This window comes from Glandiceps talaboti, chromosome 8 (assembly GCF_964340395.1).
Source record: "Glandiceps talaboti chromosome 8, keGlaTala1.1, whole genome shotgun sequence".
Lineage (NCBI taxonomy): Eukaryota > Metazoa > Hemichordata > Enteropneusta > Spengelidae > Glandiceps > Glandiceps talaboti.
Window position 1 is genome coordinate 19281374 of NC_135556.1, and position 14969 is coordinate 19296342.

General features: G+C 35.5%; 2 protein-coding genes across 2 annotated transcripts in view; one reads left to right on the forward strand and one right to left on the reverse strand.

Annotated features, from left to right (window-relative positions):
• Positions 1 to 4683, reverse strand: part of LOC144439017 (uncharacterized) — a 32714-nt gene extending 28031 nt beyond the window's left edge. Inside the window, exons 1-2 of the mRNA XM_078128258.1 lie at positions 4431 to 4683; positions 152 to 201 (exon numbers count right to left, since the gene is read on the reverse strand). Of these exons, the coding sequence (XP_077984384.1) occupies positions 152 to 201; positions 4431 to 4538 (158 nt within the window). The 5' untranslated portion in view covers positions 4539 to 4683. The remainder of the gene's footprint in view (positions 1 to 151; positions 202 to 4430) is intronic.
• Positions 4684 to 4752: 69 nt separating this feature from the next.
• LOC144439057 (acylglycerol kinase, mitochondrial-like) lies at positions 4753 to 14885 on the forward strand. The gene is made up of 13 exons (XM_078128305.1): positions 4753 to 4862; positions 6169 to 6208; positions 7018 to 7097; positions 7514 to 7589; positions 7766 to 7986; positions 8399 to 8468; positions 8724 to 8803; positions 9033 to 9090; positions 9746 to 9887; positions 12006 to 12118; positions 12900 to 12967; positions 13503 to 13605; positions 14289 to 14885. The coding sequence occupies exons 1-13, from the start codon at positions 4753 to 4755 to the stop codon at positions 14409 to 14411; spliced, it is 1284 nt and encodes a 427-aa protein (XP_077984431.1). The 3' UTR covers positions 14412 to 14885.
• The last annotated feature ends 84 nt before the right edge of the window (positions 14886 to 14969 follow it).

A 14969-nucleotide genomic window follows, 5' to 3' on the forward strand; every position in this document is an offset into this window, starting at 1 on the left:
ACATAGCTGTGGAAATCATAATCTAAGTTTAGGTTTAAATAAATGACTGTGTGTCATGGTAGAGGCAAGGCAAGAACCCAAAATTCCACCACATCTGGATTTTAGGCTTTTACATGTAAGTAACACACAGAAACTGTCACATGTCACCAACCTTAAAATTCCAACTCCTGTCATTATCAAAACACCTTCTATTACTCCAGCCTGCAAGAGATTTAGAAACAACAAAATGATTAATAAATTGTTTGAAAAATTAATCAAAACAGTCAACAATAGTGTCAAATAACCTGACAATTATAAACATAGCAATTTAACTGCTTTCATATTTCCCCCTACATTGGTTCTGTATGGTTATTACTTTAATTTATAATATTAATTATATGACCCAGTGAAACAAAGGGCTTGGCTATTGGGTCATGCAGTACAAGGATTTCATTAATAAACACAGGATCAACAAGTGTACTGTGTTGTTTACACTAATCTCATAAACGAACAAGGTTATCACTATAAACATACAAGATTTTGGTTTAATATGTATACATACATATTGAATTTAATACAGAGTTTTGATGTTAATTACAATGGAATCACAATAAATGAAATAGATATCGAGATCAGATAAATCAAAATTAAAAAATTGGATAAGTTGTCATGAGTACAGGAAAAAAAAGACATTTAAAATAAATTCACAGTTGGTGATGAATTCGGTGGGTTGTTTTTAGTGGTAGTATATAATAATTATATAGAAGTACTGGTAAGTCTACCTGAATAACAGGGCAAGTCTAGTCTCAGGATCCCTGCCAAAACTATCATACCACAAATATACACTTGGTATGAAAATATTAGCAAGTTTACTGTATGTACATTGTAAAGTAGATACCTCTCCCCACTATCAACAGGTCCCAAAATGTATTACATGTACATATATATGCTCCCTCCACACTATCCCTCTATTACCAACTCCCCAAAAATGTATTACATGACAGACATGTAGATGCCCCCACCGCCCCCCCCCCACCCCCCCACACACACACTATTCCTCTATTTACCAGGTCCAAACTCTTGTAAAAACCCATGGGTCATTTAAATATTCAATTCAGTGCTTACTTTTCAATACCCTTACTTATCACAGCATTCATTATTTATTTATTTATTCTGAGATCTAAACTCAAAGGGGTTTGTAACTTGTACAGACTTGTAAATGAACACTACTGGTAAAATTGTCAGTGAAACTGATTTCCCAGTAGAGTATTGTGAATGTATAAACAGTGAAACCATAAGGTAAAGACACATTGGCATAGGGTCATAGACTGTAATGGAATCATTAACATAAGTAATAATAATAATAATAATAATAATAATAATAAATTCTTATCAGCGCATTACGCAACAGCCTCAATGCGCTTTACAATACTGAGAAGAAAAAAAAAAGAAAAAAAAAAAAAAAAAAAGCACAAACTTGATTTGCATAGAAATCAAAACCAAAACCAAAAACTTGACGTTCACTATTGATTACTATTAAAAACAACAACTTGAAATTCACTAAAAAACAAAACTTATTGATTACTGCATATAAAAGTATAGTATGTTCTAAAAGTTTGTAAACAAGTATGTCTTTAGTTGGGACTTGAATGTTTCGATCGATACCGCTCTCCTAATGTGAATTGGGAGAGAGTTCCATAACTTAGGACCGGCAACAGAGAAGGCGCGATCTCCGTACGTGGTAGTTGCATTGCAATTGTGAATGTATTAAACAATAAAACCATAAGGTAAAGACACATTGGCATAGGGTCATAGACTGTAATGGAATCATTAACATAGGTTTATTGACAGTAATAGAATCAATACGTTTATAAGAAATCCCTGACAGTAGCTGTTATCACCAACAACACCACATCCCCTACCAGTGAAACCACCAAAACTGTCAAGGACAATGTTTGTAAACAGTAAACTACTTTTTCATTGTCATTAAATAACCAATTTTGCCTTTTTGATGATTATTGAACACATCAAATATTCTTGCTTGAGGTTATAACTAAGCTCTACTTTTATTCACTTTAAATCTTGTCTTCCATTGTTTCAGGTACACATTATAGTTGATACTGTAATGATCATTCACTGTAGTATGAAATCTAAACTAGCTATTATAGTTTGTATCTCAAACCACATTTGAGGTTGTATACAGAGTTGAATCATACACCTATGATCTGAGGCAAATATTCGTTTATGTTAATGTATTAATGAGTCAGTATTGATACAATATTATATGCAAATTTAACAATAATGTAACATCACTTAAAATATTCAGTGACCTGTGAATGATGAATTGGACTTTAATTACTAGCAATTCACCTTAATTAAATGATAATGATTACAAAAAAGAACTTGAAAATGTACAAGTACCAGCTGCAATGTACTGCACTGCTTTTAATGAAAATATACATACATATAATATGTTTAAGCATGGAAGTATCATCAGTATACTGCCATGGTTTAACATATTACTTCATTGGCACTTAGTTCAGTGTGCCCTCTAAGCCAATTTGACACCCCACTGACACACACAATTTCTAGTGATGTACCAAAATTTCTTACTATGTGGTGACTCAAAAGAAATCCCAGTTTTTCTCATTTTGACAAAATTTGGCTATCATTCGAGGGCAGACTGAGTCTAAGTTGTACATATTGACACAGAAAATACAAGATCTATTTTCACAGCCATCTATGACATGACATGACACATTGTGTTTTATTTATTTTATCATAGGTTCTATGGTGCTGAAATTGATCAAAAATAGCCATTATCTCCCCATCCACCTCCTCCGAGTCCCCACTTTTTCCTTTCAATAAATTAAGCTGCTAGCACAGGTTTAATATGACTGTCTGCAGTGTTAATACTATTGTTATATGGTATTTGTAAAAAGCTACCCATAGACCACGAAGACTGGTGAACCAACATATACATGATGTACAAATGTAGGGTCAACCACATGTACAGTTCCCATGAGTTCCCCAGATGTTTTACCAGCTGGTACAACATCTTGGGAGCTCATGGGAACTGTGGTTGACTATACATCATGTATACATGTTGGTTCACCAGTCTGCGGGGTCTATGGCTTTTAGTCTCCTACCAAAAAAAATATATGATGCAAGGTAACAAAATCAATGCAAGTTTTAAAGGGTATGGAATTCTGTGCAAGTTGTACAAGGTACAGTATATAAAATCTGTACAATTTTTATACCAGACTCCCCACCTTTGTTACTGGGCTTCTCACATACAACAAGCAAAACCCTCAGTGTTTCTACTGGTGTTCCTGTCATTTTTCCCAGGTAAAATTACCATTTTAGACTCTATGCCATTTCTACCTATTTCTCCCCAACCTTAGCAAAAACACAGACACTCTATTCACTACTGTATTTACTGTAAATAGTGTGAAATACAGTCAATAATGTGGGATGAGGATATTACGACTACCATGGAGGTATAAGGGGATCTCGGAGTCTCCCCACACCTCCGTGGCTACTACCATGTCCTGGTAATTCAAAAGAAATGACAGAACTTTCAGAAGTTTCATTTTTCAATGTATAGAGAACAAGTGAAACAGAACAAGCAGTATACACACACAAATGTTTTCCTAATCCAGAGAACCGATTTAATATGGCCATGGAGGTAGAAGGTCACTTCAAATCCATGATATGATATGGGGACAGGGTAAAAGATAGCAAAAGATAAGTTTGCATACTAATACTATCTCTTAGTCATTACAGTTCTACGAAGCATGAATGTATTAATACAACCATGTAGGAAGTAACTGTGTACATGCCCATGGCTGAAAATCATAAAGCAGTTGAACCGATATTTATGAATAAAATTATATTCAATATGTATCCAGTTAACTATGTACAACATGTAACTGCACGTTTAGTTACTGAAGTACACTGTGTGATATTACATATGTATTACATTTTTCATTCAAACATAGACCCTACGATTCAAGAATTATATTCCGATTATTCGAGTACGTTGCCTGTGTGTTAAACTTAAAACGTCGCAATCACAAGCTCCAAGTATCAATGTATGTACGAATTTGAAGTTTTATTATACAGATACTGTTTCGAATTCTTCACTATAGAGTTATCTACCTGTAAACTAAGGTGGGGTTTGCTTCTTGCTTATAATAATATGACACATTATCACTGTCTGTGGTGTGACAAAGTACTATTGTTTATATGCTAATTATCTCAAACAAGTACCTTCACTTGCGATCTTCAACTGTCTGAACTTGTTCGTAGAACATGAAAATGGTATTGAAACACCGTGTCATTTCAATGACCAGAATGTAATGTTATAGAATAACCGGGTTTTCATATCTTCATCCCAAAACATATTGTATTCGACTTCAATATTACCAATTTTCTAAGATTGTGTTTACCTCTTTAAATGCGTACGGAAGTCCCAAAACTCCAGCACCGATGAAGGAAATGAAGATATTGGCAAAAATCTTCACCGCACTTTCTGCCCCCACTCCTCCGTCATGCATCTTGGAAAGTTTACCGAGTCCACTAGAATAACTTGATAGATGTTAGACAAAGAAGTTATTAAAGAGTCGGGAGAATGTAAACTGCAACGTGGCCACTGTGCTGTTGGCAGCAGTGTTTACGATACAAGACACCAATTTAAAATGACAAGCATCAACCGGAAATCAAAGAAACTCGCTAACCTTTGCCCCTTTGCAATGATTTCTGGGTAACATCATGGCGGCCGTCATAAAAGTATTCCGAACTATTCGTACACATTGGAAAAAGTCCATTTTCTTTACAGTTGCACTCTCCTACGGAACATATTATCTTAATGATAGGTATAGGTAAGAAACTCATCACCCATAACTATTCGATTCAGCACTTCATTTTCCACAGGGGTCATTTGCTAAGGACAAGAACATCCCATGTCCACACGTGGTTGTTACTCTTGGATTTTACACGGTGCCGTCAGCAGACGACAAAAACAGCGGAACTCGTCAAATCAGTCATGGTCATGGATGTTAAAGGGTTCAGGAGAGTCATTTAATGATTTTACATTAAATAAAATAACTTGCGATTTCAGAGAAACACCGACTTGCATCAAGTTGATCTTGTTAAAATTATAGAGTATCTAAGTTGTAGTTGTCAATGTTATTGTTATATCGACGCCCCCCCTCCCTTTCAGTAAGGAGCTTGCATACGAAGTGATCCCGAACTCGATCCTGACAACTGTCCCTCCGGTCATTTCAGTAATACAGACCCGTGCTCCGTCTGCAAGTAGGACTATACCCTTTCAGTAGAGGGTCCTGTAATATTTGCAGAGTGGAGATCAGTCATTGCTATGGGCTATTGTACTATAATGGGAGTCAGCAGAAATAATGTACTCAAGTTGCACACTGACTATTCATTAGTCCAAAATGCCTATACCTTTCAGTGTAAAATATCTCCTGAATATATTATTCAATGTGCAGTGTGGGAGGAAGTTACGGTATCCCTCTCCCACACTCTCCCATCCCTATACTTATTAAACATGAAACTAGAGTCTTGGAATTCACGATCATGCTGTCATTCAGTGTAAGCTCACAAGTCAGTTCTGAATTTGAAATTGTGTTATTAGCACATTTGAATTCCAATTGCCACTCAGATGTAACCCCATGATGTTGTAATGTTGACTATCATGGCCCACTGTCAGACACTCGCACTAATGGAATATTAATGATAACAATTTGAATGAAATAGTCTAGTACAAGCACCTATCAATGTGTGATAAATGACCAAAACCATGTTGTTGTGATTTCCATACAATATGAAGTGTTGACAAACTCTTGATGTTGATGACAGCATGATCATGATGAGTTCCAAGTCTAGTTGCTGGACTCATATATTGACACCCCCACCCCACCTCCCTAGCCATAAATATTAACAATTTCCTATCATTCACTTAAAAGTTCTACATCTGTTATTACCACATAAATGTAGGATGGTTACAATCACACTCAGGTGCCTCCCAACTCCTAGTTCAATGGAATTGGCTCCACATAGCTTTAACGTTTCCTGGTCGGACACAAAAATGTATCCCCAACAAAAAATTGCTCTGTGATTTGTGAGATATTTTATATTGAATATTGTATATTCTCTTTCTTCTCACAGGTCAAATCTAATTAGAAGAGCATTATGTGAAGAAGCAGCAGTAAGTGACTTCAAGTTGTAAGATAAGAGAAAAATAGGCTTCCTATTACAACCACTGACACAATCCTATATGGCTAGCTTTCAGTAGAGTAAACCAAGACTGAATTCTGACTGTCAGATTCGGATTCAATCAAAATATTGTCATCATTTATTCCATCTGCAAGCAAGACTGCCACTATGGACATACTCCTTACAGCCATGTAATAGTTAGATAGTTACGTAGTTCTGTAACTATGTAACTGTAATGTATTAGTCCAGCTGCTAACCCCTCAGGCTATTTTGCTACTTTAAAAGAGATTATAGGTCGCATAGTGTCAAAGGTGCTTGTCCGAGGCTTCTGCTTTTATTTGGCAACTTTCGTAGTACAGATTCAAGGTCTTGTTACAAGACGAGTAATGTACAGGACAACTGAGTCCAAGGCAACTCTGACTTGAGTATGAGTCAGTGCCAGAATCAGTGCCAACTCAAACAGCCTTGAAATTTGTGTACACTGAAGTTTTCAGGCTGCAGATCTCTGACTTAGAACAGTCATACCAACCATACTTGATTCCATACATTGAAGTCAGAGTTACCTTTGGTTAATGACGACTGACAGTGATCCTAATGGACAGTGTATAAGTCGACACTCTATGCTTTATTGGAATCAGAGAATGATATAGTTTGATCTCTAGGCCTTCATCATTCTCCAGCAAGTACAATGTAAATTAGTCGAAAAAAAGAATAAAGAATTAATATGAAATCATTCCGGTTAAATTTTGCAGAGCTATCTGTCAGCTAATTTTGTCATTCTTGATGTTTCTGTAATTGTAGAAGTATGGTGAAGAAATAATACAAACAACTCAAAAACCAAGAAAAGTGTGTGTTATCTTAAACCCAGCTGCAAGGAAAGGGTAAGGGCTGTTTACATGAACTTAATAACAGAGAAAGTGAGGTGGTTTATACATGCAATACAGCTATGTCTTTCTAAAATTATTTAAAAAAGAGATGGTCTGATGGATGGATGGACTGGCTTGCTGACTGACTGACTGACTGACTGACTGACTGATTGACTGATTGATTTTTGGTTGATTGGTTGGTTGGTTTGTTGGTTGGTTGGTTGGTTGGTTGGTTGGTTGGTTGATTGATTGATTGATTGATTGATTGATTGATTGATTGATTGATTGATTGATTGATTGATTGATTGATTGATTGATTGATTGATTGATATATACATTTACTGAAAAGATAGATAGGCAGACAGATGGATGGATGCTGTGATACTTGTATATATATGAGCTTACAGAGTAATTATCTCTCTTTTTTCCAGAAAAGCCAAGAAGCTGTTTGACAAGAATGCTGCCCCCATGCTGCACTTAGCTGGTATTGATGTGGAAATACTGCTAGTAAGATATATATATATATGTTGCTTATATTATTGTTGGGATCGGTTTCTTCATGGGTCTATTACTACCATACGTCATTTATCATGCAAACCAAATAAACTTTGTCAAAGTACAGGCAAGGAAAATGACAGTTTTATGACTAGCAATTAACAGGATTTTTTTTTTTTTGACCACAGACAACATCTGAAGGTGAAGCCAAAGACAAAGTGCAGCAATTAGACAATATAGATGCCATTATTGTAGCTGGAGGTGATGGAACTTTATCAGAGGTGGTGACAGGATTACTTAGGAGGGACGATCAAGAAAAAGTCTGCAGGTGGCCAATAGGGATTATCCCAATTGGAAATACTAATACACTAGCCAGGGTTTTGTATGCAAATTCAGAGTCTGATGTCAGGTATGTGACATTTTAGATAAATCATTATGATATTATAATACATTGCATGCACAAGCCAAGTTGTACATGTTCAAACAGAAAATTGCAAGATTTATTGTCATGATGGCTTGCATTTACACCATTAGTGCTATGGTGTACGAAATGTGAGTTAATAAAATGCTCAAGGCTGCCATTATTTTTCCAAGTTTTTCAGAAATTAACCCTGGACATGGATGTATTATTATGTTATTCTCCAAAGCTTTACTTCACTGTTAGATATAATAAGTTTGTCAAAATAGCAAAGGCTGACAATAAACCATAATGATTACAGTGATTTGGTATATCATAATACTAGATATAAGATAAGATACTAGATTTACTTTGCACAGCATGGAAAGTTAAAAAGTTAATGAAACATTTCTGTTAATATTAGGTGGATGGGATCAGCTGCTCTGTCTGTTATTCAGGGATGGATTAAACCTATGCATGTAATGAAAATTGAGGTAAGTCTAAATACCCCTGTCTTTAAGTAAACACACACACACACACACACACACACACACACACACACACACACACACACACACACACACACACACACACACACATACACACAATACACACACACACACACACACACACACACACACACACACACACACACACACACACACACACATACATCTTGCCACCCTCACACATAGATAATACCTAATAACACTGTTTGCAATGTTTTGTTTTGTTTTGTTTATCAATAGGGAGAAGAAGGCAAGACTGTGTATGCCATGAATAGTATTCAGTGGGGACAATACTCAGATGCCAAAGAACGAGTTCCGAAGTAAGTACATCATGGTGCCAGTTGTGAGAAGATATGATAATCATGGTAAACATTATTCACAAAAGTCAATCAGTGATTGGTTGATAGAATTGTGTTTCATCAACAAGGACCAATCAGAAACATTGTTGCAAGATCACAGCATGCATTCAAGCTAGAAAGATGTGATTAAATGTTGTTATAAAAACTTTTCTGAACTTAATAAATTCCTATGTGATTTTCAACTTTACAGATACTGGTATTTTGGTCCATTAAAACACAGATTAACATATATCATTAAAAGTTTAACGGTAAGTTTTAAATTTATTTTATCTCTCTACATATCTGTCAGTCTGTCTGTCTATCTATCTATCTATCTATCTATCTATCTATCTATCTATCTATCTATCTATCTATCTATCTATCTATCTATCTATCTATCTATCTATCTATCTATCTATTTATATCTATCTATCTCTGTCTATCTATCTATCTATTTGTCTCTATCTGTCTATCTCTCTGTCCATATATCTATCTGTGTCTATCTATCTCAATTTATCTATCTCTCTATCTATCTATCTATCTATCTGTCTGTCTATCTGTCTATCCATCTATCTCTATATGTCTATCTATCTATCTCTATTTATCTATCTCTATCAGACTATTTATCTGTCTGTCTATCTATCTGTCTGTCTATCCATCTATCTCTATCTATCTATCTATCTATCTATCTATCTATCTATCTATCTATCTATGTATCTAAACAATTGATTGAAATCACCATAAAAAAAATGAAATATTTAGAATCACCAGGTATCATTATATCCTTCAGCATTTTCTTCACTTAAATATCAATGTACGGAAACAGTTCATCTTTGACTCATAGTAACAAGGCCCCCTATGTCACTTGTATTTTGCTCTGTTGAACAAAGGGGAATAATATATGATTAAATTGCATGATTTCAGAATTGGCCTGAAGTAAACACAGCAGAGTTAAGTTATGCCCCACCATGTGAAGGCTGTAATAAATGTGTTGAACCCATCATTCCTCCTGAGCCATCATTCTGGTCATGGATGTTTGGGTGGTGGAGAACAGACAACAAGGAAGGCAAGTATTCTTTTTCTGATCAAAGTTATTGTTTGTTTGTATCAGACATTTATTAATGCTTGTGTAATCACATCATTTGCTGAGCAATATGTTAGTAGTGCTACATGCACCATGGTGAAAAGTGTGTGTGTAAGAAGAGACAGAGTGAGTGAGTGAGTGAGTGAGTGAGTGAGTGAGTGAGACAGACAGACAGACAGACAGACAGACAGACAGAAAGAAAGACAGAGTGAGATTGTGTGTAATATGTGAGTGAGTACGTATGTGTCATTTGCTGAGCAATGTTAGTAGTACTACATGCACCATGCACATGTGTGTAAGAGGAGACTGAGTGAGTGAGTGAGAGAGACAGACTGACAGACAGACAAACACACAAACACACAAACAAACAAACAAACAGTGAGATTGTGTGATATGTAAGGGAGTGAGTATGTATGTATGTGTCATTTGCTGAACAGTAGGTTCAATAGAGCTATATGGATAGCAAAGTGTATGTGTGGGGGTGGGGAGGTGTATGTGTATATCATTTGTTGGTCAATTCCACTAAAAACAAATGAACAGACCCATCTAATAGTTCATATATATATTTTGTTCTTTTAATATTTATTACCACTCATCATATTTTGGTTGATATCACCATAGCAACCTCTATACTACCATGTCCCCAATTATACAGCTGTATTGATTGGAAGGTTCAAATCTTGCAAAAGGACTATAGCTACTCAGAAATGAAGCAACAGGGTTTGAACCGACAACTTGCAAAAACCTGAATATTAAAAAAACAAAACGATCAAGCTGTTCTGTATGAGATATTAATCCTATTGCTTTTTTTCTAAGCTGTAAGTTTCATAAAATAAAATTGAGGTTGTAAGGTAACAGGTTGTCTAAAATCTGATTTTAATTATCAACATAATACACTACCCCCTCCCATATAAACTTTGCTATCCTTATAGTTCTACTGAACCAATTGCTCAGCAAATGACACATACCTACTCACTCACTCACATATTACACACAATCTCACTGTCTGTCTGTATTGTTGTACTCTTAACAATGGCTGGGAACATAAATGGATATGTCCAATGTTATTGATAATTTCACCAGTTGTTTTGAGAAATGTATCCATTTTCGTCATGATACGATCCAATATGACTGCCTGGCAGCCATTTTGTTTGCGAATTTTCCATGCCCAAAGCCATAACTCAGACATGCTTGAATAGATCTCATTCAAAGTTGGTATTAGGACAGTGTTCTATGACATACATGTGCATATCCATTTTCGTCGTGATACGATCCAATATGACTGCCTGGCAGCCATTTTGTTTGCGAATTTTCCATGCCCAAAGCCATAACTCAGACATGCTTGAATAGATCTCATTCAAAGTTGGTATTAGGACAGTGTTCTATGACATACATGTGCATATCCATTTTCGTCGTGATACGATCCAATATGGCTGCCTAGCAGCCATTTTGTTTGCGAATTTTCCATGCCCAAAGCCATAACTCAGACATGCTTGAATAGATCTCATTCAAAGTTGGTATTAGGACAGTGTTCTATGACATACATGTGCATATCCATTTTCGTCATGATACGATCCAATATGACTGCCTGGCAGCCATTTTGTTTGCGAATTTTCCATGCCCAAAGCCATAACTCAGACATGCTTGAATAGATCTCATTCAAAGTTGGTATTAGGACAGTGTTCTATGACATACATGTGCATATCCATTTTCATCGTGATACAATCCGATATGGCTGCCTGGCAGTCATTTTGTTGGCACAGTTTTCATGTCCAAAGCCATAACTCAGACATGTTTGAACAGGTCCCCACCCCTGCCAGTTCCTTAAAACCCAATCATAGCGGGGACTATGTCATTCTCAATGACTTGTTTCTCATATATTACCTTTGGCAGTATGGTATAAGCTTCACTTGCCTGACAAGTATCTCAAATGTTCTTATGTGAAACAATATAGCAAGATTGTGGGTGTATATTGTTAGGTAGTCTGTAAAGTACACCATGATGGACGTATCTTAAAGTCTACATATAGTTTTTAGGCATTCACATAGAATATAATATAATATATCATACCAATTATTATCACTTACTCTTTTGTTTCAGAAGTTAAAGATTATTCTAATATAATCAATGAAGATTGTGGTGTCTGGAAAGATTTGAAACTTTCTACCGTTGAACTAATTGCAACTACAACAAATGCTACAACAGAATCTCAGGTACGTTGATTCTTCTGAAAGACGTACTAATTATAACTACAAAATAACAAGTGATATTATATATTTTAGTAGTACTAGCATCTCTGATTCTTTGTTGAAATGACATAGAAGAGTCATAGTTATTATTGATGATGTATGATGGTACAAAAAACTCAGCCTGTCAAATTTTCTTCTTGTAAACGGTAAATACAGTTATTCATTGCAAACATGTGTGTCGCCTTAACCACCAATTAGAGGACATTTTATGGAGCCGATACCAATGCCAACACTGGTCATTCTCCTGATAAACCAGTTACAATTATTGAAAAACCAATCCCATTATGTGTTTGGGTTTGATTGCTGATGCATGCAATGCCACAGTCTCTAATGTACATTGAGTAGGGCGCCCTCACACATCAAACAACCCCCTTTTTCACTAGAGCAAGCTTGTTGAGGATGGCATGACAGGATATATCTTACATTCTAGTAATGACATGGCTTTACAATACTCTTGAATAAAATCCAGATCTCAAACTCATATCAGTGGGTGCTAGTCATCATGGTTTTTATCTAAACCCTCAAATACCTTTTTTGAGATATCCTGCTAACAATCGGAGAGACAAGCAGGGGTGAAAACACAATCTCAATCTAACTCCCAGTGATGACGATAAATATGTTCATTCTAGTAGTAGTTGTATTGATAACATCTACTTGACAGAAAGGTCAAAGGTCATTCATTGAGGTTTTCTATGACAAATTCACCTGACATTTATGTCTTATGTTTTTGTTTCATTCACCATAGGATGTAGAAGAAATAGCAATTCAGCCAGGCCAAGAAGAAATCTCTAAAACTGATTTTATCAAAGAAGGGTAAGTAAGTGTATAATTAGTTTAAAAGGATGGTTATCAGCCCATGGTTCTCACATTAGTTCATTCTTATCAGTGAAGCCAAAAGAATTCCATAGGAGGATTCTTTTGTTTGGGACCACCCTTTTCTATAGCAATTAAAAGACACTTCCGGACAACTGTTTTTAACACACCTACCTGTAAATTTTAATCCAAATCTGAACTTGACCTTTAAAGCCTTAAACATTGTAACTACTTGCTATTTTCATGTTAATAGTCCCCTTTTGTAAAATACATTAAACCTTTACAAAGAACAGTTCAGTCATTCTGATTACTAGTACCTGAATTAGTTTGTACTTTGTCATGGTGCACTTGCTTAAATGTCTGCATGTAAAATTGTTGTTGAAGAGCTATAAGACACCTCATCAAACAATAGGTTATAAAAATTATGTGATTTATCATGAGTTCCAATTAAGAAGACACTTCAAATAAAAATAGATCCAAAAATGATTAATATTCAATAATGTTAAGTTGTGTATTTTTTGGCAAACTTTTACAGCTGGTCTCGGATAAAGGATAAAAGTGTGATGGATACTCAGCAGAGATTTGAAACTAAGTCTATTAAATCTAAGGAATTCAAGATGACGCCATCAATACCCGAGGTAAGAACAGATAGTTTCTAGGACTATTGTGTACAAATATGAATAACCAAAATTCCATTGTATCTTGTTACGGTTACTTTTAGCCTGTAAAAACTGTACAATTAAATGTTCATATCACTTTCAATCTGTGTTGATAATTGTACTAACAGTGTATACTGTAAACCTGAAAATTTTCATGTAAAAACTTACTTTTTGTGTATTTCATTGGAAAGCAAAAACGCAAAAATAAATAGTGACTAAAATGACTTCTTGTACACGAATACAATGTATCAGTCTGGTAGTTAGTAAAAATTGGTCTTTGAGAACTAGCTGAAAACTGTCAGATCGCAAACGTTTTGGTGACAATATCTCGGTTTACAATATTTTGTGGTCAAATGGTTACTGATAAGGTTTTAATCTGTGATTTGGCAGTTCAAGTTTGGCTGCTGCCATGTGTTTCTGAATTACTAAGTCCTTCGGCCATATTTGAACTATGTACCACCACTATCCACAGCTCAAAAGTTTGGTTCTGGGTAGGACAGAGGCTGCTAACCAGTCAACCATCTTGATTTTATTTTCACTTCTGTCATTCTGTATTCATTTATCTGTATAACTATATTACCCCAAATTATGTTATTAAAATATAGCTTAAGTATTTAACTTTTGCATGAATTGATTAAGCCGTACTTTCATTTTTTTTCCAGGGACAAGAAACATCTTTTTACATCGACAATGAAAAATTTGAGACAATGCCAATACACGTACAGTTACTGCCAAATAAACTGCAGTTTTTCACAGCTGTTAACAAAGAGGCTTCTGTACAGTAGTAGCAACCCTGGATTAAGTTAATAATTTGCCAGATTTATGTAATTAAAATACTGTGGAATACATGATTTCCACTGGATTGTATTCTTGCATGGCATTGTCAAATCATACATGTGTTATATAAAAACAAAACTGGTTTGACCTATGCCAATAGCAAGTGGTGTGTTAGGTATGCACTCAGACTAATTTAGTGGTCGTGAGGTATGCATCAGTAAATAGAATACTATGTACAGGTACTTTGTAATATGTTATTATGCCCCCAAATTGTATAAATATGACTTATGGCCCGCCCTTTAATCATGCCAAGGAATAGAATGTACTGTCACAGGCTGTCAGCGGCACATACAATGTATAGAGGACTTGGATAGCGCCCTCTATAGGCCAGAAAACCATCATTAAATTTGGATCTGGAATAAACAAGAACACATGTACTTCTGTCCCAGCATATATGCATATATGTATATTGAGCGGTTTTCTAGCCCTGTAATTACTGGTATTTTGTGCAATGATTATACCCTTGACAATAAATACCATTCAAAGAACTTCTGTGTTGTGTATAC

What these genes read in the sequence shown, in the direction of transcription:
- LOC144439057 (XM_078128305.1), top strand. Translation starts at nt 4,753, where the DNA reads ATGGCGGCCGTCATAAAAGTATTCCGAACTATTCGTACACATTGGAAA. An exon ending in CATTATGTGAAGAAGCAGCA is followed by an intron (nt 6,209 to 7,017) that starts GTAAGTGACTTC and finishes CTGTAATTGTAG; the next exon opens with AAGTATGGTGAAGAAATAAT. An exon ending in AACCCAGCTGCAAGGAAAGG is followed by an intron (nt 7,098 to 7,513) that starts GTAAGGGCTGTT and finishes TCTTTTTTCCAG; the next exon opens with AAAAGCCAAGAAGCTGTTTG.